Source organism: Astatotilapia calliptera, chromosome 17, assembly GCF_964374335.1.
Source record: "Astatotilapia calliptera chromosome 17, fAstCal68.1, whole genome shotgun sequence".
NCBI classification, from domain to species: Eukaryota; Metazoa; Chordata; class Actinopteri; order Cichliformes; family Cichlidae; genus Astatotilapia; species Astatotilapia calliptera.
The window spans coordinates 15,780,182-15,801,533 of NC_137438.1; the positions used below are offsets into that span (position 1 = coordinate 15,780,182).

The window sequence follows — 21,352 nt, forward strand, 5'->3', positions numbered from 1 at the left end:
TTTGGAACAATACAAACAGCAACAAATCAGCACAGCCAAATACAAACAAGAAGAAGAGGAAGAAAAAAAAACAAATACAGGTACATGAGTTACAAGTGTACATGTCTGGGTCAAAATATGTACAGTGTTCCACATTTAAAGTCAAGAGAAAGAAGAAAAAAAGAGGGAATACAGATATTAATTATTATGTTTAAAAACAAAATGTGGTCCCCCTTTATGCAATAGCACAGCAAGGTCACGAGGTAGGTGATCAAGCTAAGGCTGCCATATCCTACAGAATGCATCACAATTGCCCTTTATGATGGCACTAAGGCGCTCCATTGGCAGCACCTTGAACGTTTCTCTGTACCATTGTGTAACAGTGGGGTGCTGTCTCTGAATCCATTGAAACAGTACACATCGCCTCACTAAATGTAAAAGTTTACATAACAAAAGCATTTGTACAGAAGACAGAGAAAGCTCTTCTATAGATAGACCCAAAACGAACAGGACAGGGTTCAGTGGGATTGTCTGGTGAAAGATTGAGCGAAGCTCTATACAGGGAGTGCAGAATTATTAGGCAAGTTGTTTTTTTGAGGAATAATTTTATTATTGAACAACAACCATGTTCTCAATGAACCCAAAAAACTCATTAATATCAAAGCTGAATGTTTTTGGAAGTAGTTTTTAGTTTGTTTTTAGTTTTAGCTATTTTAGGGGGATATCTGTGTGTGCAGGTGACTATTACTGTGCATAATTATTAGGCAACTTAACAAAAAACAAATATATACCCATTTCAATTATTTATTCTTACCAGTGAAACCAATATAACATCTCCACATTCACAAATATACATTTCTGACATTCAAAAACAAAACAAAAACAAATCAGCGACCAATATAGCCACCTTTCTTTGCAAGGACACTCAAAAGCCTGCCATCCATGGATTCTGTCAGTGTTTTGATCTGTTCACCATCAACATTGCGTGCAGCAGCAACCACAGCCTCCCAGACACTGTTCAGAGAGGTGTACTGTTTTCCCTCCTTGTAAATCTCACATTTGATGATGGACCACAGGTTCTCAATGGGGTTCAGATCAGGTGAACAAGGTGGCCATGTCATTAGTTTTTCTTCTTTTATACCCTTTCTTGCCAGCCACGCTGTGGAGTACTTGGACGCGTGTGATGGAGCATTGTCCTGCATGAAAATCATGTTTTTCTTGAAGGATGCAGACTTCTTCCTGTACCACTGCTTGAAGAAGGTGTCTTCCAGAAACTGGCAGTAGGACTGGGAGTTGAGCTTGACTCCATCGTCAACCGGAAAAGGCCCCACAAGCTCATCTTTGATGATACCAGCCCAAACCAGTACTCCACCTCCATCCTTGCTGGCGTCTGAGTCGGACTGGAGCTCTCTGCCTTTACCAATCCAGCCATGGGCCCATCCATCTGGCCCATCAAGACTCACTCTCATTTCATCAGTCCATAAAACCTTAGAAAAATCAGTCTTGAGATATTTCTTGGCCCAGTCTTGACGTTTCAGCTTGTGTGTCTTGTTCAGTGGTGGTCGTCTTTCAGCCTTTCTTACCTTGGCCATGTCTCTGAGTATTGCACACCTTGTGCTTTTGGGCACTCCAGTGATGTTGCAGCTCTGAAATATGGCCAAACTGGTGGCAAGTGGCATCTTGGCAGCTGCACGCTTGACTTTTCTCAGTTCATGGGCAGTTATTTTGCGCCTTGGTTTTTCCACACGCTTCTTGCGACCCTGTTGACTATTTTGAATGAAACGCTTGATTGTTCGATGATCACGCTTCAGAAGCTTTGCAATTTTGAGACTGCTGCATCTCTCTGCAAGATATCTCACTATTTTTGACTTTTCTGGGCCTGTCAAGTCCTTCTTTTGACCCATTTTGCCAAAGGAAAGGACGTTGCCTAATAATTATGCACACCTGATATAGGGTGTTGATATCATTAGACCACACCCCTTCTCATTACAGAGATGCACATCACCTAATATGCTTAATTGGTAGTAGGCTTTCGAGCAAATACAGCTTGGAGTAAGACAACATGCATGAAGAGGATGATGTGGACAAAATACTCATTGGCCTAATAATTCTGCACTCCCTGTAGTAATATTCTTCCAAAATCTAGTAATTAAAGGACATTGCCGTATGCAATGGTAGTAAGTCCCCACATCCATATCGCACATTACACAATGAGGAGAAATCTGAGGATGAACTTTATTTTAAAACTCTGGGGTACGCTGCAGTCTATATAAGATTCTGTAATGGCTTTCCTGGAGTCTGTTACAGGAAAACAATTTCTTGGCAGATCTAAAAGTTCTGGACCATGCTTCTGCACTAAGCTCAACTTTGAGGTCGGTTTCCCACCGAACCCTGGCCCTTATCGGTGGTTACAAAATTCAGAGACAATGATTTCCTGAAACATACAAAGGCAAAACTAATTTAAAGACAAAATCTTTAATGTGTGTTTAATGTGTTTTATCTACTTTCTAATCCATTTATCATAAATGTAACAATGAACGTGTTTAGAAAGTTGGCACATACATGTAATTTTTCATCTTTTTATGCATCCATCTATAGAACGCTGCATGTTATATTCTAAATCTGCCTGTTCTTTTTTAGAAACCTGCCTGTAAAAAATAAACCTAAAGTATGTAATACATCAATGTAATCACTTTCAAGATGGAGAAAGCATAAAGTTTGTCTGTAAGTGACAGTTATGGACACCTAATATGATAAGGAGATTCTGCAGGTCAATTATCAATGTATAAAACTAAATGTACTGTAGTGACACAGGACACAAACACGGAAGCAAGATATATAGTTAGGATTATATATAGTAAATATGAATAAATTATTGCAATTTCTTTAACCATCGAGAATGACTAAATCCTTCAGGACAATATCACATCAATGCACTGAACTCACTATGTTGTCCATCTAACAGAGTCTCCATATGTTCTCACTGTAATTTCGCCCTCATGACTGAATTTATGCTTGCGCTAATCAATCTGAATGTTCACGGGGGATCAAACGCATTTTACTCGCAGTACTCAAGTTGACTTACCTTTTTTTGAATGATGACTTACTCACAACGTGGAGGCTTAAAAATAGGCAAATCTTGTACTTAACCATTGGTGAATTGGCTGTGTGGCTCCAGAGATTTATAATTGCGAAATTGGCTCGCCATGTATGCACTGACTCCAGAGACGAGGTATGAAAATATATCAGGGTAAGTTAATAGCGGTTTGGTCTTTGAGGTTTCTACTCCACTGCCGTATTTCATACAGGTCCACATTTCCAATGCACGCTATTTTTTGCAAGTACCATCTCTTTGCATCCGGACACGATTTGTCTCAATAACAACCTTTTTTCTTTTGAGCTGCTTTTAAGCATGGTTCGTAGCAATCTTCCTTCCAACACAGTTTGTTTTGATTCGTGGCCTTCAAATATGGCACCAAATTCCCACAATACGTTGCACCGTCAATTCCAAAGCCCTATATACATATTTTCCGCACTATAAGGCGCACTTAAAATCCTTTAATTTTCTCAAAAATCTACAGTGTGCCTTATGTATGCATTCTGGTTGTGCTTACTGACCTCGAACCGATTTTATGTGGTACATGGCACTCAAAAATCTGTCAAAAATTCTTTAGTAAGCATTTACTAAATGTAAAAGTAACACACCACTTGATGGATTGTCAGAGCATTACGGCTACTGTTCCAAGCCTGGCGGCGGAGTAATCAGGGTCCAAACTCCGCTTCAGGTCCTAAAGTCAAACGAACACGGCAGCATCACTGACAGTTAAGACTGTCTAAATTCTTTCATCTTTAATAAAATGATCAGTGTTGCTGCTTTACTAGGTGTAACAATTAAGTTTAACATCCAGGCATCCATGAAAACAGAATTTATTAAATTTAACGGAATTAGAAGTTAGCAGGAAGTTAGCTCGCTATTTTCCACCTAAACATGATATACCATGTTCTGACAGGGATTTCTGAAAAAATTAAATCGTACAGCTCTGCTATCACTTCCAACATAAATGAAGACAGAAAACTAAACAGCAGCGACGTTTGTGGGATTACTGATGTTGGGCTAGCTGGTATATAATGATGTGCTACGTGATTGCTAGCAACACAGCTATGTTAGCATAATATAAACGGTGAATCTGGAGGATAAACGCTAACCACTCAATAAAAGTTAATGTTCACCCGTTCATCGACAGTGCATCTTCTAATCTGGTGTGCCTTATGGTCCGAAAAATACGTACAATGATTTAAACGAAATCTTACTGGGAATGTTTCAAGTAATGCAGAGACATTTGTTTTTGGGAGCGCCTGGAAACTGTGAAAATATTTCAATGGAGTGGAAAAATACCCCGCTGAGTCATTGAACATCTCCTAAGTTTAAGGCTTTAATGTTTCAATTTTATTTTATATTTTGGTTTGCTTTGTCAGTTTACATGATAACAGCAGTTAGACGTTTTTGAAAGTATCTCAGAGGAAGTAAGTTTGAATTTGATTTAACCACAGAGGCGTCTCATAATATAGATCAGTCATTATTTCGTCGCTCAGTTGATTTCTCCCAAAAAGGCATATGATTGCATAGCCGTGAGACAAAAAACACTAACCAGCTAAACAAATCACACAAAAAATGAGATGAGGTGTTAAATACTTTATGCGTCCTTTATTTGGTAAATCTTTTTGTTACAGTACTTACATATGTGAGATGCCTCTCTGCCACACAGATGTATAGTATTTTCACTGTTGGTGTCACCAGCTGTTAAACAGCAGACCACAGCAAAATACACTGTACTTACCACAGCTGACTGTTAGAAAATGATTTTGCTGCACACTTTAAACGGTCTCAGCTTCCTTGGGAAATTGCACCTGTTTACTGAACTGTGTTGGACTTCCCGTTCAGCCTGATGTTGATGCGGATGCCCATCTCATCAACATCCTGTCTCAGGGTAGACAAGGGTTGTGTAGCTGTCCTGTTCCTTTCTGAAATTGATCACCATCTCTCTGGTCTTCTTCACATTCAAAAGCAGATGATTCCTTTCAGACCACTCCAAAAGATTGTCCACAATGCTCTGTAAATTAAACTACCGGAGACTAATGACAGTATTTCTGTATGTGGCATGACCCAGAGTTGTATTGAAAGTCTGAGGTTGTACAAGGTGACTAGAAATGGAGACACCACAGCCCCGCAATACCAGACAGATCACTTCCCAGTATCATGTACTACAGCCAGTCTGTCAGGTAGTCATGAGATGGTGGATGTGTTTACTGAGATTTCCAGTAGCATCTTTTTTTTTAGTAACAACAGCTGAATTGTTTTAAATGTACCCAAGAAATCAAAACAGGTGATTCTCACTGGAGAGCTGTTAGTATCTGGCAGTTAGCTCTCTGCAGATGATTACAACACCATGGTTTTGGTGTAAATTTTACAATTGCTTGACCCACAGGAATTTAAAGGGATGTACTCTGGATATCCACCCGACTGACACAGCTCTTGTTGTTCAGTATAAGGTGGAGGCAACTGTTCTTGGGGAGCTGGAGGAACCCAAGGTTGTCGTCCAAAAAGATTGTCAGAAAATGTGAGACTAATTATTGACATGAGCTGATTTTTTGTTATGTACCTTACATTAAAAAAAACATTGTAATTTAATGTTTACCTTTGCATTTTTGCCACTTTTAGCATTTGCCTAAAAGGCCTGAATGCCAGCACAGACACACACTCTTGCTCAGAAGGTGGTTGAGGAATCTCCACTGATTCACCCATCTAAACTCCATGAAGTGGAGCAGTTGCTCTTCTACCTGCAAAACGGCAAGCAATCAAATGGTACAGATGAGTTTTCTAGGACTATTTTAATATGACTGCGAGCATTTGTTGTAAGACTCATTCTTTATGAATAATGGAACTAGTTTATCGTAATAGTTTTGTTGTGGATGTTGCTTTTCACAGACACCCAGGAGAAGAAACAGATATCACTTCAAGACTTTCCTCCTTATGCTGGATTAGAAGTAGGGACTGATTTTAAGGCTCCATCAAAATCTTGTTTTAGTTAATAATGGAGTGCAGTGTTGGATCATATGTAAAACAGTATATATGTTTATATACTATTCTTCAATATGGTACTGTATTCTCTTTGACGACTGGTGTTTATTTTCTTACAGGTGGATAACAAAGCGGGCATCATCAGAATTGATGAATATGTGAGCTGCTTTATGAGGACATTGAGGAAAAGACTTGTTTAACTTGTTTTGTGCTCTTCTGATTACTTTTAATTATATCAAGTGACCTTAGGAAAACACTAATTATATCAGCAGGGAGAGAAAAAGAGCACTGAGGGACGTCTGTCAACCAGGCAGCGACATGGAAACCGGTCCAGTCCTGGCTAGCAGGTGAGCTCAAGAGAGAATTCAAGAATTTCAGCATAGGGATCCCATATGGAAAAGAAATAGTGAAAACTTATAAAAGACTTGCATAAGATGTGACCTACTTCATATAGTTAATCATATAAGGCTTATATGATTTACTCATGAAAGTGGCCACTGTCTCATTACTTTCATATATTGTTTTAGTAAGTATCCAAAACATACGTTTCATTTATATAATTTTTCAAGGGATCTTATATCTGTTTTCACTCTTGTATGCTTTTCATACAAGTTTCACACAAGACAGATAGAAACTTTATAAGATTTACATATATCTTTTCCATATGGGATAACAATGAATGAGAGGCAAATATGGAGACATATGACAACAAGATGGATCTAAGTTGTGTCTGGCAGGACTATATGGAACACAAAGTTGGCTAGGGATGGACTGTACATAATAACAAGCACTAGTATGAGTGTGACAATCTTTCGTGAGTCATATCTCATTACTGGAGGGGGGGCTTTTCAATACGAGAGACATACCCCCAAAAAACAAAAAGAGGAACAACAGGTGGGGAAGGTGGCTGGTACATCTTTATTGAAGTCCTCTTATTTGTACATAGTTAAACTAAGTTGCAGTTTGTTAATGAAAATGTTTTATTTAAACAAGGGTTCAATGGGGTGCCTGTGGGGGTCTCAAAAGACAGCCAGTAAATCACAAAAGGATAATGCATACTACACATGAAGAAATAAAGTGTATGTCCTTAATGTTGATGGCACTGGTAACCCAGTTAAAAGAGCCGAGATTATGACTAAACTCAAAAAGGAGAAGACACAGATCATTTTCTTACAAGAAACTCATTTATCAAAAATAGAACACAAAAAATTAAGGAAATTTAGGTTCAAAAAAACCTTCTACAGCTCTCATACAAATTCTAGGAAAAGAGGGGTTGCAATTCTGATAACTAATTCCCTTAAGTTTGAATCTCGCAAAGAAATAAAGGGTAAGGAAGGTAGATACGTTATAGGCTACGTCCACACGTACACAGGTATTTTTGAAAACAGAGATTTTCCATTTTTGTTTTTTTTTTTAAATCTTGTCCACACGTGCAGTTTTGAAAAATCTCTCTGTCCACATGTAAACGGCCAAAACACAGTCAAACGTTGTGAAGAACCAAATCCAAGCCGTGTAGAAATGTTGGCCAATTAGAAGTCTAGAAGCCTGGGAGGGAGAGAGTAAACAGGATTTTATGCAGTACTACTGAAAAGTTTTTGTGTTTTTTTGGAAAAACAGATAGTTTTGTGCAGTGTTGGGTGTAACGCACTACTATTTATTTTTCTAATTATTATTATATTTTTTTACATATTGTTTTTTCTTTTTTCCCTCTATAGATCCTATATTTGTGCCTTAAGTCTGTGACTCTGTATTCTATTTCTCTGAAGAAACTGTATTTGTACATAGATAGGAGAGTTGTTCAAATAAATAAAATTTAAAAATAATAATAATAATTTAAAAAGCCGCAGTCTGAATGAGGTGGTCATATACTGAGATCAGATTATTAAGTGTTTGTTCAAAGATATTCTTCCTGGATCATTCTCTGACTTGACCTTACTCAGATCTATAAAAAGTCTTTATGCTCAAAATTGGAATTAAGCTCACATGACTTTTAGAAGACGAACCATGAATTACTGCAAACCTTTACTTAATGACTGTATTTAGATCAAAATTGCTAGAACTCACTAAGATCTCAGTGTTATAGCTCCTTCACTCTGCTACTCTTTGACTTGGGAAGAAAACAGAGCTCAGCTCCTGCTCGTCTCCCTTTCGTGACCAAAAGCCCTTTTTTCCCTGTAACAGCATGTATCCATCATTGCCTCCATCCTTTGTGAGATGGCACAACTTCATTTGTTTCTGTCATAAAGCATTGTCTGCTCACTCCATCTGCCACGCCACATCAGGCAGTCCAGTACTGATAAGAGCCAAGTATTTATGTGAACCGAGACTCTGGGGTCAGGGTGGAAAGAAGAGATGAACACGGAGACATATGTTGGATGTGAAGCACCCACAGGTCACAATCCCCAGTAGCAGTCAGCATGATCACATTACCCAACACTCTTTTAAATTAACCTCCAGTTGCACTTTCAAAAACTCTGCTTTTCCTTTCTTTTCCTTCCTCATTCCTTTATTTTGTCTCCTGCATATGCATTACACATATCTATAATGACTCTTGTTTACCCGTGTGTTCCCAGAAACTGTCCTTAGAGCCTTGGCCAGAGTCCTAAGAGAAGACTGGAAGTGGAGTATAGACTTGGCAACAACCATCATCTCTGTCTTCTTCTGTTTCTCCAGGTAAAAAATCTAGTATATTGTTTCAAGAGTAGTAACATAGCAGGGCTTAGAATCGGAGATGGCATTCAAGTCACTCTAGAATAAGCTTGGTGTATCTACAATAGAGGCAGGGAGAACAGTGATGTGGTTTGCTCCTTAACTGCATACTGCTCCAGCATGCTGCTGAAATGGGAAGCAACAGAGGGATTAGCTCATGTACAAGAGATGTGCCAGTCACCTCACCTGTTGATGGCCCTGAGCCATCCAGCTCCACCTCCCCCATTTGGAGCTGACCCAAGACCCCACCTCAACACCATAGTTAGGCCAAAGGTATCTGGACATCCGAACATACCAGCCATATGCATCTTGTTAATATATTGTTAGATTATTTATATTATTATATTTCAGTTGTCCTGTTCCAGGGTCATGTTCATGTTTATCTGCTCTCTCTCTGTCTCTCTCACATTAATCACCCATCTTTGGCAGCAAAGTTTTACTCTTTAGCTGTGTGTTTTGAAACGATAAAATAAGCCCTCACTAAAACAACACATAAACCTCTGTCAGGGCGAATTTAGGCTTCAAGATGTATGTCTGAAAACTGATCGTCATTCTTGGCTTGTCTCCCTGTCCATGTTACACTAATTGGCTTGTGAAATGGCTCAGGTTGGGCTGATTATGCGTCAGACAAGGACATACTGTTTGACTGGATGTGTTTTGACTTTGTCAGTTTGCTTTGTAAAATATTTCAGGGGTGACCGATTGGGTAATTTCAATGACAGCTGGAATCCCAAATTTGATTAAAAGAAAAAAAAATAGTTTTGAAAATTCACTTTTGGATAAATAGCAGTCTTTTACTTCAGTTCCATGGAATGATCACACATTTCAAGATTGGGTCCCTGTGTGTGAATATCATTGAATATGAGCTGAAGAAGTATGACCTTTGGCAAGATGAGCTGCAGAAGAAGGAGGCTTATATCCCTTTATAAAGAGTCAAAAACACTTGATTATGTGTTTTTTGTGGTTTGTATTTATTTGAGTTCCTTGACTATTGCTACATGAAGCACTCTCTGAGGACAAAAATCTAAAGAAAGTAGAGGAAGAACACAAGAAGTCTATGTAGACTTAATTTTAGTGGGTGATTAGTTCAGCTGGCTTGTTCTCCGTATGCAGCTATAATTGTTGATAAATTAGGTGTGATTCCTGCTGTTTTGGTTCTTTGACCCGTTGTTGCTCCAGAAAATTAAATCAGCTAAGTTTATTTAATTTCACAGACATTAAATGATAACTTAAACTGCATCATTTGGCCATAACTGCAGCACTTTTGTGAGTTAAAAAGTGGCCAGAATAATTATTTTATCTGAGTTGAGCACTGAAGTCAGATAAAAAGTCAGATCGATAGAAATAGGGTAGAAACTCTGAGTAAGGCTCAGGTAGATGATGGATAACAAATAAAAAATAAAACAGTTTTCTGAGGTTTTCAGGCTAAGCGTCAGGCTTTCAAATTAAATAATACTCTGTTTCGGTCTTTGGTTGATTAATAAGCTGGAGTGGAAGATTCCCTCCTCGGCCTGTGCTTTGAGGACTCTGGCAATTAGTATGAGTCTGGGTGTAGATTTAAACTAACATAATCATCCTGCTGTAACCAGGTTTCTCCAAGGTAGAGTGTTCTTCACTTTAATTTTCCTCTATGCAATAGATCTTTGGTTTTATTTGTTGTTCCTAATTATGCTTACCGTGCTGTAAAACTAGTTTCAGTAACAGGATTTTATGTCCTTTGTGGGTCTATTTTGCCTTCTTTCTTAATTTTTTGTCTGTGATTTTACTTTTAATATGAATCATCTGTATGAATGAATCCATAGTTCTATATGATGTTTTTGAAACTAAATGAAAAGTTCAGCTTTTCACAAGGAAAGATGTGCTCTTTTTCTTGGTCATGGATAGTGAGGTGGATACTTTGGGTGCTATACTGCTGATCAGACAAAAAAATACCTGGGGTTGCTTGTCTTCACTGTTTTTAAATGAAATTAAATGCAAGATTAACCAATAATGAACCTAATCACTGGTTACACTTAAGAAGCATATGCAGTTAATCTGCTTGAGGACTGCTACAAAACAAAAGAACGATATCAGCAGTATTCTTAGAGCCAGTAACCAGTGTTGGGAAGGTTACTTTTAAAATGTATTCCACTACAGATTACAGAATAAATGCCCTAAAATGTATTTTGTAACGTATTCCGTTACATTACTCAATGAGAGTAACGTATTCTGAATACTTTGGATTACTTAATATACTATCAAGTTTTTTCCAACTACATGAATGTACTATTGCTGTGTGATTTATTACTATTACTGAAGGATAGTCGCCATACCAATACCAACTAGATTTTTAAATCTTAATATAAAATGAGTAACAGTAGGGCGGACATTAGGTAAGGCTGCACTTTTTGCAGCGATCTCGTACAGGTCCGCGGCTCCGAACTGTAGCAAAGGGACCTCTGGCTAATACGTCGGGTTGCGTGTCGGGCTCGTAGCTGAAAACTAGCTTTACTTTTTTGTCTGGGTCAACTTTGCTCGTCAAAGACAGAGAGAGGCGTTGAAAGACTGCTCCAACGGAACTTATTGTTTCAGAGGAAAACACGAACACAGTGTACAGTCAAGTCTCAATAGCTTACTTACAACTGGGCTATACTGCCCATGAGTCACCATTCTTTAGGGCTAAACCTGTAACACTGCCTATTGCCTTCATATTAACTAATTTTTGGAAAAATAATTTTTAAAAATATTTAGTCATGTCATTATGTAGGCTGCAAGTAGAGGTGACATGGACAGCGAGATTAAGACGCAGGTATTAGAGCCTCTAAATGCGTGTTTTGTTTGGGTTTCCACTGGCGGAAGTAGTATTATTTGAATATTTCATGAGCTCAATTTAAAAAAAGATTTTATAAGATATAAATGTCCAAATTCTGAAAAATATCATCTTTTATGCTCATTTATGCTCCTTTGCCAAGAATTACTCTGTCAGCGTGGCATAACTTGGAGGTGATCCACGTGTGCCAGTGCTGAGTTGTTATTGAAGCCCAGATTGCTTTGAAAGCAGCCTTCAGCTCATGTATATTTTGGGGTTTTACACTTTCTGTCAACTAGGTAACAGATAAATACTTTCTGCTGTTCTTTTATAAATGAAAATGGACTGGCATTTATATAGCACATTGTGAGTCTTACTGACTGCTTAAACAACTTAAGTCTACAATCAACAGTTTAACCACCCATTCATACAGTGTTTTATTCTATGCACTTAATCCTGTTTTCGTATTGTGGAAAGAAGCTGATGTACTTGGAGAGACACATGGAGAACATACAGACTCCACACACAAGCCTCCAGCCAGGTTTTGAACTAGGAACCTTCTTGCTGTGAGGGGACAGTGCTACCCACTCTATCATCATGCCACCAAGCTCATACTACCTGGTATTGCCATCAAGAACTTGAGAAAGCACAGTGGATCAACTACCACCATCTGTGTTCCAGCTATGATTGTGTGAGAGTTGTAGCAGCTGTCACAAGTTCTTATTTAATAATTCTTTAAGGCTGGTTTCATCTCCATTGCTTATAAATCTTTTGCTATCACACGTTTCCCTTCTTGTCAACTTTCCATTAGTGATGTGCTGGTCGCGAATGAAACGGCTCTTAGAGCGGGCTCTTTGAAGTGAACGACAGAAGACGTGTTTGTTTGTTTTTTTTCTTTCTCTCACCCTCTCTCTCGCACTTTTTTTCACTTCACTCCGCACGTGAGCCTTGTGCTTGCACTGAGCAGAGGGAGGAGGAGCAGTAGTTACACTTGCAGTAGCACAGGAACAGAGTTGGAGGGAGAGAGAGAGAGAAAGAGAGCCAGGGGCAACAACAAGACACAACATCATCACATTAGAAAGGTATAGTAATCATCCACAACTATTTTCAGTTACAGATGGTAAAGGATTTAGAAAGATTATTCATGCAGTGAATCCTATGTATGCAATTCCAAGTAGGAAAACACTCTCCCAAAAAATCCTCCCAGGCCTATATGACAGAGAATGTACATCTTCTTTGTTTTGCATATTTTAATTTATATTTTATTGTGTTGTGGTTTGCAGTGTTTTGTGGTTTCACTTTAAATTTGTTTAAAAGGAAAAAGCTGAAAATTTAAATAGTTAAAAGTTGAAATGTGAATAGTTGGTTTTTGTATTATATGAATTATTTATTACATTTTATGTGGAGTGAATAAATAAAAGTATATTTACGGAGGCCCCTAGAGACAAAGCACGTACAAACTCCAAAACATGTAAAAACTCCAAACACATACAAAAGACAACAGAAGTGCTCCAGGATGCTAGGCACAGTGTTGAGCTTTTGTTACCTAGTGGCTACACAAGCCAGCAAGTACCAAAGACCGGATTTGGTGTATGGTAGTAACAGGTAAATGAACATTTGTTTAAATTATTTGAATATATATGAGTGCTTGTGTATAAATACACAAACAATACACACATGCTTTCAATTGTGTAATTTAAGTGATCTAAGTAGCTCTGCTTTGGAAGTTCAGTTAACGCTAGCAACGTGTTTTGGAGTTTATACGTGCTTTGTCTCTAGGGGCCACCGTATATATTTATATATAAACATATATAAATAATAAAACACAGGTTTTTTTTACATTAGTAATTTCTTTTCTGCATAATTTTATATTGTTGTTGATAATAAATTAATTAAAGCAACAAAACCGCCCTAAGAGCTGGTTGGGAGCCGAATGAGTCGGCTCTTTTTAGTGAGCCGAGCCAAAAGAGCCGGTTCTCTAAAAAGAATTACCATCACTTTTTTCCATTCATATCCTTTGATATTCAGTTTTTTCAGATGTGACCTTCATTACCCTTCTTGTGGAGGCTGTCCATCATCATCATCATCATCTGGACAAATATTAAGTCATCAGTTTTGCCCATGTTTGTGATTGAGTGTACTGAACCAGACCAAGACACATATTATACTTTTAAAATATTAATTTACGTACTTGAGATGTAATATTCTATTATTTTTTCATATTAGATTTCTGAATTATATGAGCTATAAGCTTTAATCATCAAATTTAACCAAAAAGGTCTTGAAAACAATTCACATGTAATGAAAATAGTTTATTAAAGTTTACCGTTTTTAAATTCAGCTGCAAATAAAGAACAACAACAACTAACCTTTATTTGTCACATACACAATCATACAGAGTACGGACAGGCTGCAGACGTAGCTGTGCCATTCCAGGGCTTGGTTTTAGCATGGGGGTCTAGCAGGACCCTTACTGGATCCGGGTGGGAATTTAACTTTTTTACAGTATTCTGTTTTTAAGGTACACTTGTATAAGTCATATTTTTTTGCTAGTTTAGTGTGTTTTTGTATTTGTGTCTTTTTATAATTAAGTAAAGGTTTATTTATCTCTAAACAGCAGTTCTAAAAAGTCTTTAAAAGCAAGGTACAAGAACCACAGCTAAAATAACTGTTACCTGCACTGTTATCTTTGACCCTGCAGTTGCTCTGTTTCTGCTGCTCAACCTGGGTGAAGACACACACACAGAGCTGAAGATGAGGAACAAAAACACTGTTCACATGCTTTTGAAGATTGTGGACCGTGAAGATAATGAGCTACTGCTGGTTGTTATCACCATCCTCAAGAAGCACTCTATCTTCCTGGGGAGCAAGATTGACAATGGTAAACAAAAGATCTTAGATTATAAGAGAAGGTATTATTAAACATTGTAAAACTGCATTCAGAATATTTGTATAGTATTTCAAAATTCAGAAGGAAAATATCAGGGCATCTATACTGAATCTCATGCAGCACAACAGCTACCTTCAGCACAACGCAAGTATTTATAGGATGATTAAAGAAGAATAAAGATGTTTTCTAGTAGCCAAGTCAAAGTCATGACCTTAATCCAACAAAAATATTATGGAAGGACCTGAAGTTAGCCTTGCAGAATCTGGTTTGCTCTGGGTTTAATAATTTGAGGGAAGATTGTGGGACAGTGTCCCAAGTCAGCAAAAATGTTGAATGTTAAACCAGCCTAATTAATACAGACTTCTTGCTCACATTCTTCTAATTAAGTAAAACAATATTAATATTATAATATTGTCTTTTTCATACAGTCTGTATAACCTACAGACACCGTGGAGCACAGAGTCTTACCAAAATAGGTAAAATCTTAACAAAATGACCATTGTTAGAAAAGCTTGGACTAACTGTTTGAAACTAGATTTTTAAATTCTATTTTCTACCTTTATCTTCACCTCGTCTAATCAATGGTTTGTTTAAGTGCATTGTTTTGTTACATTACATAAATTACTCATAAAGGACTGAGGATTTATTTTACTGTATACAAAAATGTAAAGGATAATATTTTCACAAATGTCTGTAACCTTCTGCAGTGCCAGTTAAAACCATGCTTAGATTAGATTTTCATTTTAAAAACATTATTCAGAGTCCACTTTGGTGGGCCATAGTGCTCAAACAGAACCCTGGCTTTTCAACTGTCCCTAATCCAGTCCCATGTGGTTCCAGTCTAGTTCAAGTTTGTGGGTCTTTATCAAGCCCAGACCCTGTCAGAAACTTGCTTTATCTCCTTGTTTACCATTGATTACACCTTTAATTCACATTAGAAAAACTTTCATACCCACACAAGCTTGTGTCCAGCATGGAAATGTTGGTTTCAACACTTTGACTCATTGAAGTATTTAAGGGCATGGGTGTTTAATGAATCAAAAAGTGATGATCCCATCAGGTTATATTTACTCAGCAAACTGAATCTGATAAGAGTTCAGTACTGCCTAATACATTTTTATTCTGCCTATGTCACCAGTGGAAATGTCAGTGGTAGGTGACACAGGCTGCAGTTGATAATGCAGCTCAGTGTCTGGTTTGGGATGGAGTGACTGGAGCTAGTTTTGCACACAGAAGCAATGAGTGTGTTTTAACTGGTAGCAGATTGTATCACCCTGGTTTCTGGCTTTCAGCAAATCACAGGAGATGGAAACAGACACTTTAGAACGCAGAACTAGACTGAGTGGCACTGCTGTGCTGATAGTCACAATCATAGAGTGTAGATGAAGTTGAACCCTGTGCTATATCTGTGTCAATCTGACTTCAGTTCACAACAACTCATTTCAAGGTGCTTTATACTGTGCTATACAAAGTGACCAGTAGAGAAGCTGGCCCGTTTAGTTCCCAGTGACTACAAGGAGCTCCTGGACGCCACCCTGCGCCTCCTGTTCAGCCTGTCTTTTGACACTTCTCTCCACAACCAGGCTGGATTCATTCCCAAACTTTCCTCTCTGCTTGGTAATCAGTCCCAGTAAAGATTAAGTGTTTATGTTTCCCTTTGTTTGTTCCTGTAGATTTGTTTAATTGTGGGTTCATGTGTCGGAACCAGCATTTAAGGTGTTTTCTAAAACAGAAAGACACGGGACATCAGAAAGACGCATTGATCTCTGCTATTAATTTGCAATCATTAAGGCATATGTATATAGCTTTCATGCCCATCCCTTGAAGTTCCCCTTGGGACCATTTTGCAAAGCTGCACAGGATGTGTCTTTGCAGAGTTGTGTGACATCGTCATCTCTGTTGGGGCTTTTGAAACCTCTCAGGAGAGGCTCAGGTAACAGTACATAATTAATAGAGTGTATTTGTTCGAATAACATGCCAGATTCTGGTCAGATGATTTTGTTTTATACAATCAGGGTTGAGAGACGGATATTTATGTCTTTGGAGATTTAGGTAGAGCTTTGTGGAGGGGTGGGGGCATGCATGCACAAGTAATAACATGTAACAGTGAACAATCACGCCTGCTTATAGTCTTGACACTAGGTGTGTGTGTTCTGTGCCCTGTGTGTGAACCAGGAGACCATTAATCATCTGCTCCCTCTGCCAACTGTCCAGTTTTCAGCTGACACACTAAATGCAATTATCTCTAAGGACAGACAACACAGCAATGGTCTCCTCTCCCTTCATGCCTTTTGGATCTCTGTTCAGGCCAGACCTGAGGTCCTGACCCTGACTGATAAGATGAAAGTGAAGAGGGAGACTCTACTTGACATCATCACCTCTTTCCTGTTTCATCAGACAATCAAGCTTGAACACATCATTTCTCTTCATCTCTGCTTTGCAGCTCACGCATAAACATTGGTAAAAAAAAATAATTCACAGTTTAATGTGCAGTAAATTACATTTTTCATCTATTAAAGTGGATCAGTGGGGTCGGGAGTGCAGAAAAGACTTGGGACCTCAGGACCTTGTGGCAAAAACAAATTTATAAACCAAAAATAAGTTTTCTCTGAATTTAAGACAAAACCAAAACAAATAAATAAATAGTAAGTAAATAAAACTGAATTTAAGTTATTGCCTTAATTTCCAAGAAGTCACAAAGCATGTTATTGTTATATTTTCAACTACTTTATTTAAAATGCTTATTTAAAATGACTCTATCACATGAAACTGAAAGTAAGTAAATTAGTTACATGACTCATCATAAAGCCATACAGACTCCACTGTAAATTAGTTACATTAGTGCATTAGTACTATGAGCAGGCGTGATTGTTCACTGCTACATGTTATTACGTACTATTAACTGTGCACGCATGCCCCCACCCCTAAATTAGTTACATAACTCATCATAAATGCATACAGACTCCACTGGAAAAAGAGCTAGATATTGTCAGAATTTGGGCTCTTCACAAACACACAACCCAAAATGTGAAGATCTACAGTGCAAGTGGTTAGAATGTTTGTAAAGCTTTACTCACATGTTGTAAACAGCACAGTTAGAGTAATTGCATTCACCAAAAATTTATTGAAAATATGTTGAAGACAGCTTTTCCACAAATCTAAATTATACTGAGATTTGGAATAAAAGTCAAATCTATAAATATATCTTATGAGGTCATTTGGAAAATGATAGGAGGTAAAATAAGTATTGAACACGTGACTAATTTTTAAAGTAAATATTTTCCTAAAGGCCCTTTTGACATGAAATTCTCACCAAATGTCGGTAAGAACCAATCCAATCCGCACATGCGAAGCAATCAAACCACTGTGCATAAATTAAGGTATGTGTAATAATGAGAAATGGCAGAGGGAAAAAGTACACGAACACACTTACTGAAATGTATTTAATACTGATAAATAAATTTCTACCACTGCTAGCGCTTCAAATCATAAGCTACAGTGCAGCATGTTGATTGTCATTACAAGACAAATTAGAGGATTTAAGTGGGGGCAGGGATCTTTGTGAAGCATTTTTATAACATCTCGTTATGTGGTATGTGATGTCTTCAAATACCCAACCCTTCATGCTTATTTATCCAGAAAATTCAATAACAATGGAGAGGTGCAGCCCACAGACATTTCTTAATGTTTGTGGGTGTAATTTTACAAAGGCTAGGCAGTTTTAAATTAGCCTGGGGTGTAATTGAAGTTTAGCTCTCCCACTAACTGCCCTTGAACATAGTCTAGTTAATTCTTAACAGCTCCCCTTTACCTTTTTTTCCTTCTCTGCTGCCCTAACCCTACTTGTGTTTTGAACATTTAATGGGGTCTTTCTTTTCGCTCATAAAGAATCCTCGACTCTATGTTCATTCTAGAAAAGTAGGGAATTTTCTTGGCCTGGACAAGCTTATTGCCTCTCTGTGTGTGCAGTTGGTAGTTGTGCACTTCAAGGTGCTGGTTAAGGTAAAGGCTCACTAATGAGCAGCACATGTTCCGGTCAATTGGTGGGCACACGGGAAGGGCCAAAGCAGCGAGCAGCGTGGCTTTAACTTATTAAAGGCAGTAAAATTGATGCTTCCTCCTGTTTTCCCAATTAAAGCTAGAAGCTCCCTCTCCTTAGCATTCACTCCCTTCTGTGATTCCAGAGGTTCACTGAGTACATCTGGATCTAATTTTTCTGAGATAAGGCTTCCTAAACAGCCAGTGACTGAACACAGCTGAGATCAGTTTTAATTGGAACAGGGTGGGGCTTTGGAGGCTGGTGGACATTACAGGGTGTCTCTCAGTGGCTGTCCTCCAGTGAGAAGCCTCTCTCTTAACACTTCCCTTAATGAAAACTCCCAAGGTGAAACTCTGGTTTCAGCTTCATTAATTCTCTGTAGCTGGTTCCTCCTTCAGGCCCCCAGCTGTGGTCACAGGTCAAACTCATAAAGTTCCTGGGCTCACCGACAGCCTAAGCCTAGATTATACCCCACTGTGGATGTGGACAGGGACAGCAGGGGACCAGTGGCTGAGCAGTCATTCCTGTTATACTTCTTTGAACTGTGCTCATGGTGGCGCATGCAAAGTTGATGCTTTAAAATGTAAATTCTCTGCGAATGAGTCTGCGCAGGTAAGGGGCCATTTTTTTCCCCACCTTCCGATAGATGCATCTGAGAACAACTTTGGGTTAATATCTTGCCCAAGGATATTTGGCATGCAGACTGCAGCAGCCAGGCCTCTGAGCACCAAACTTCCAGTAAGTAGATGACCTGCTCTACCTCCTGAGCGACAGCTACAGCCTTGGTGATGTTTGGTGAGCTGTGCCTTTAGAGCATGACAATCTTGCCTTCATGATGTTTTTGTCTACTAACTGCTTAAGAGACGCAACAAACTGAGAAATTGCAGTTGACTGTTGCTGATTCTGCACTGAATGTCAATTGACCTTCAATTAAAGAGGCCTTTCATCCCATTAATATTTTTAGAAAAACACACAGCCCTCCTAGATGTGGTCATTGGCATCCTGTGGAACATTACAGCACAACCAGTCATTCATCCATTAACTTCCCTCCCCCTCCTCCATTGACTTACCTCCTTCTCTTGTGTTTATGTTGTAGCTGATGAGGGCCAGAGACAGCTCAGCATGTCCATTCTGTATAACATCAGCATGGACCACAAATTTAGGTCCATGTTTGCCGACACAGACTGCATACCGCAGGTAAGACTGGCTAATGTACACTGCCAGTAGAGCAAGAAACACACATTAGCATCAGCAACTAATGACATACAGGAATTAATGCATGAGAAACAGAGCGAAAGTGAGAGACACACCACATCTGGAACCAAAACCCACCAGAGGATTGCTGCTCATTCTTCTGTCAGAGTGTGTGCACATTGCTTTGTTTCCTCCTTCATTTCTTTTTCCAGTGAGTCCTGAAAGCAACCTGGCACGATTTCACATTTTTCTGTATCTTTTTCCATATTAGCGTTTTTAAGTTCCATTACTAAAAGGGGACATAAACACCGAAATACAGCTGCTGATGAAAATTAAGGTGAAACCTCAAACAAATTTCTTTCAACTTTTATTTTAACATCATTTGGGTTTGCTAAGATTGCGCTGACCGGGTCAGTCATTCCTTTCATCACTGCCATCATGTCCGTGTTAGCAGCTAATGTTAACATCAGGGTTCTCCCATGGTAGAAGGAGTACCAGTTTGCAGTGTGACCAGGATGTGAACTTCAACCTTGCCCTTAAATTTCAACAAAAGTTCTCCAAAGGCACAGGCACAGTGGAGAGTTGAGTTCAGGGAATTAAATTAGGCTCAGGAGATGGCTAAAAAACACATCCAATGTATGAGTTATAAAAATCCACAAATGTCATGAAGAGTATCCATAGAGACCAAAAGCGTTTGTTTTTGTTTAACCAGTCTGTAAAAATATTTTCATGGCTAAAAGCTTGAACATTTTAAGATTTAATGCTGTTTGATGCATTCTTTCAGAAAACTTCAAGGAGCTACTTTGGTTTACATGAAAGGTGGTTTTAGATCAAACTACCATAACTGGCTGGTTCAAGACATCTATGAACAATAAAATGTCTGTTTTTTTGCATCACACTCACTCGCTATCCTTCTGTCAGCCAACCTTCGTCTTTGTGGACATGCTGTGACACCGTACCTGGATTACCGTAATGACCCTGATATCATTGAAAAGCACCTGTCTGATCCCAGCGACAGGTTAGGCTTTAGAGGCTTAGGGAACTACAGTTTTGGGCACTTTGGCATTTTAATATTTTTAGCCCTATGTTTCCAAACTGGAAACTGGCATATGTGGCAAAATGATGATATCTCTAAATTGGTGAAGTTCTTTCTGGATACTGCTCGTGAAACTATTATGAAGCTTTTTTGATCAGCACAATGAAAACAAAAGTGACTTGAGAACATTAGAGTCCTTGTATTATTCCCAAAGATTCACTTCCAGTTTTGTCTTTCTACTTAATCCTCCTTGTTTATCTTCCCACACAAAACACAATTTCAATTCAATACAGGGAATACGTGTTCTTCCATTTGTAAAAAATGGATCCCTGACCAACTGTTTTGCCCTATTTTCCACCTTTTTATCCTCTCACCTTTCTTGGATTTATAAGACCCCTCTATTTGATCACTTTCTTAGCATGCTCACTGACCTGCCCTTTTCCCCGTCTTCTGTTTTAATGGGGTCACCATTTGGTACGATGCGAGCTTTACAGAGCAGGGAAGCCAGAAGTAAAGGAGAGGTGCTTACAGAGATGGAGGAGGGAATGGAGGTAGCTGTGTTGGTCAGATTGTGGCATGGTGCTGTGGCCCTGACAAAGCCTCCGGTGGCTCTCTGTGGTAAATAAGCAGATGCAGGT

General features: G+C 38.6%; 1 protein-coding gene across 1 annotated transcript; it reads left to right on the forward strand.

Moving 5' to 3' along the window:
• The first annotated feature begins 5,236 nt into the window (after positions 1–5,236).
• Positions 5,237–20,629, forward strand: LOC113009425 (kinesin-associated protein 3). Its single transcript, XM_080291345.1, is given in 12 exon segments — positions 5,237–5,259; positions 5,466–5,597; positions 5,699–5,734; positions 5,736–5,842; positions 5,966–6,024; positions 6,178–6,214; positions 6,217–6,252; positions 14,257–14,436; positions 15,584–15,601; positions 15,928–16,062; positions 19,581–19,681; positions 20,600–20,629. Coding segments are annotated over 12 exon segments (894 nt in total).
• The last annotated feature ends 723 nt before the right edge of the window (positions 20,630–21,352 follow it).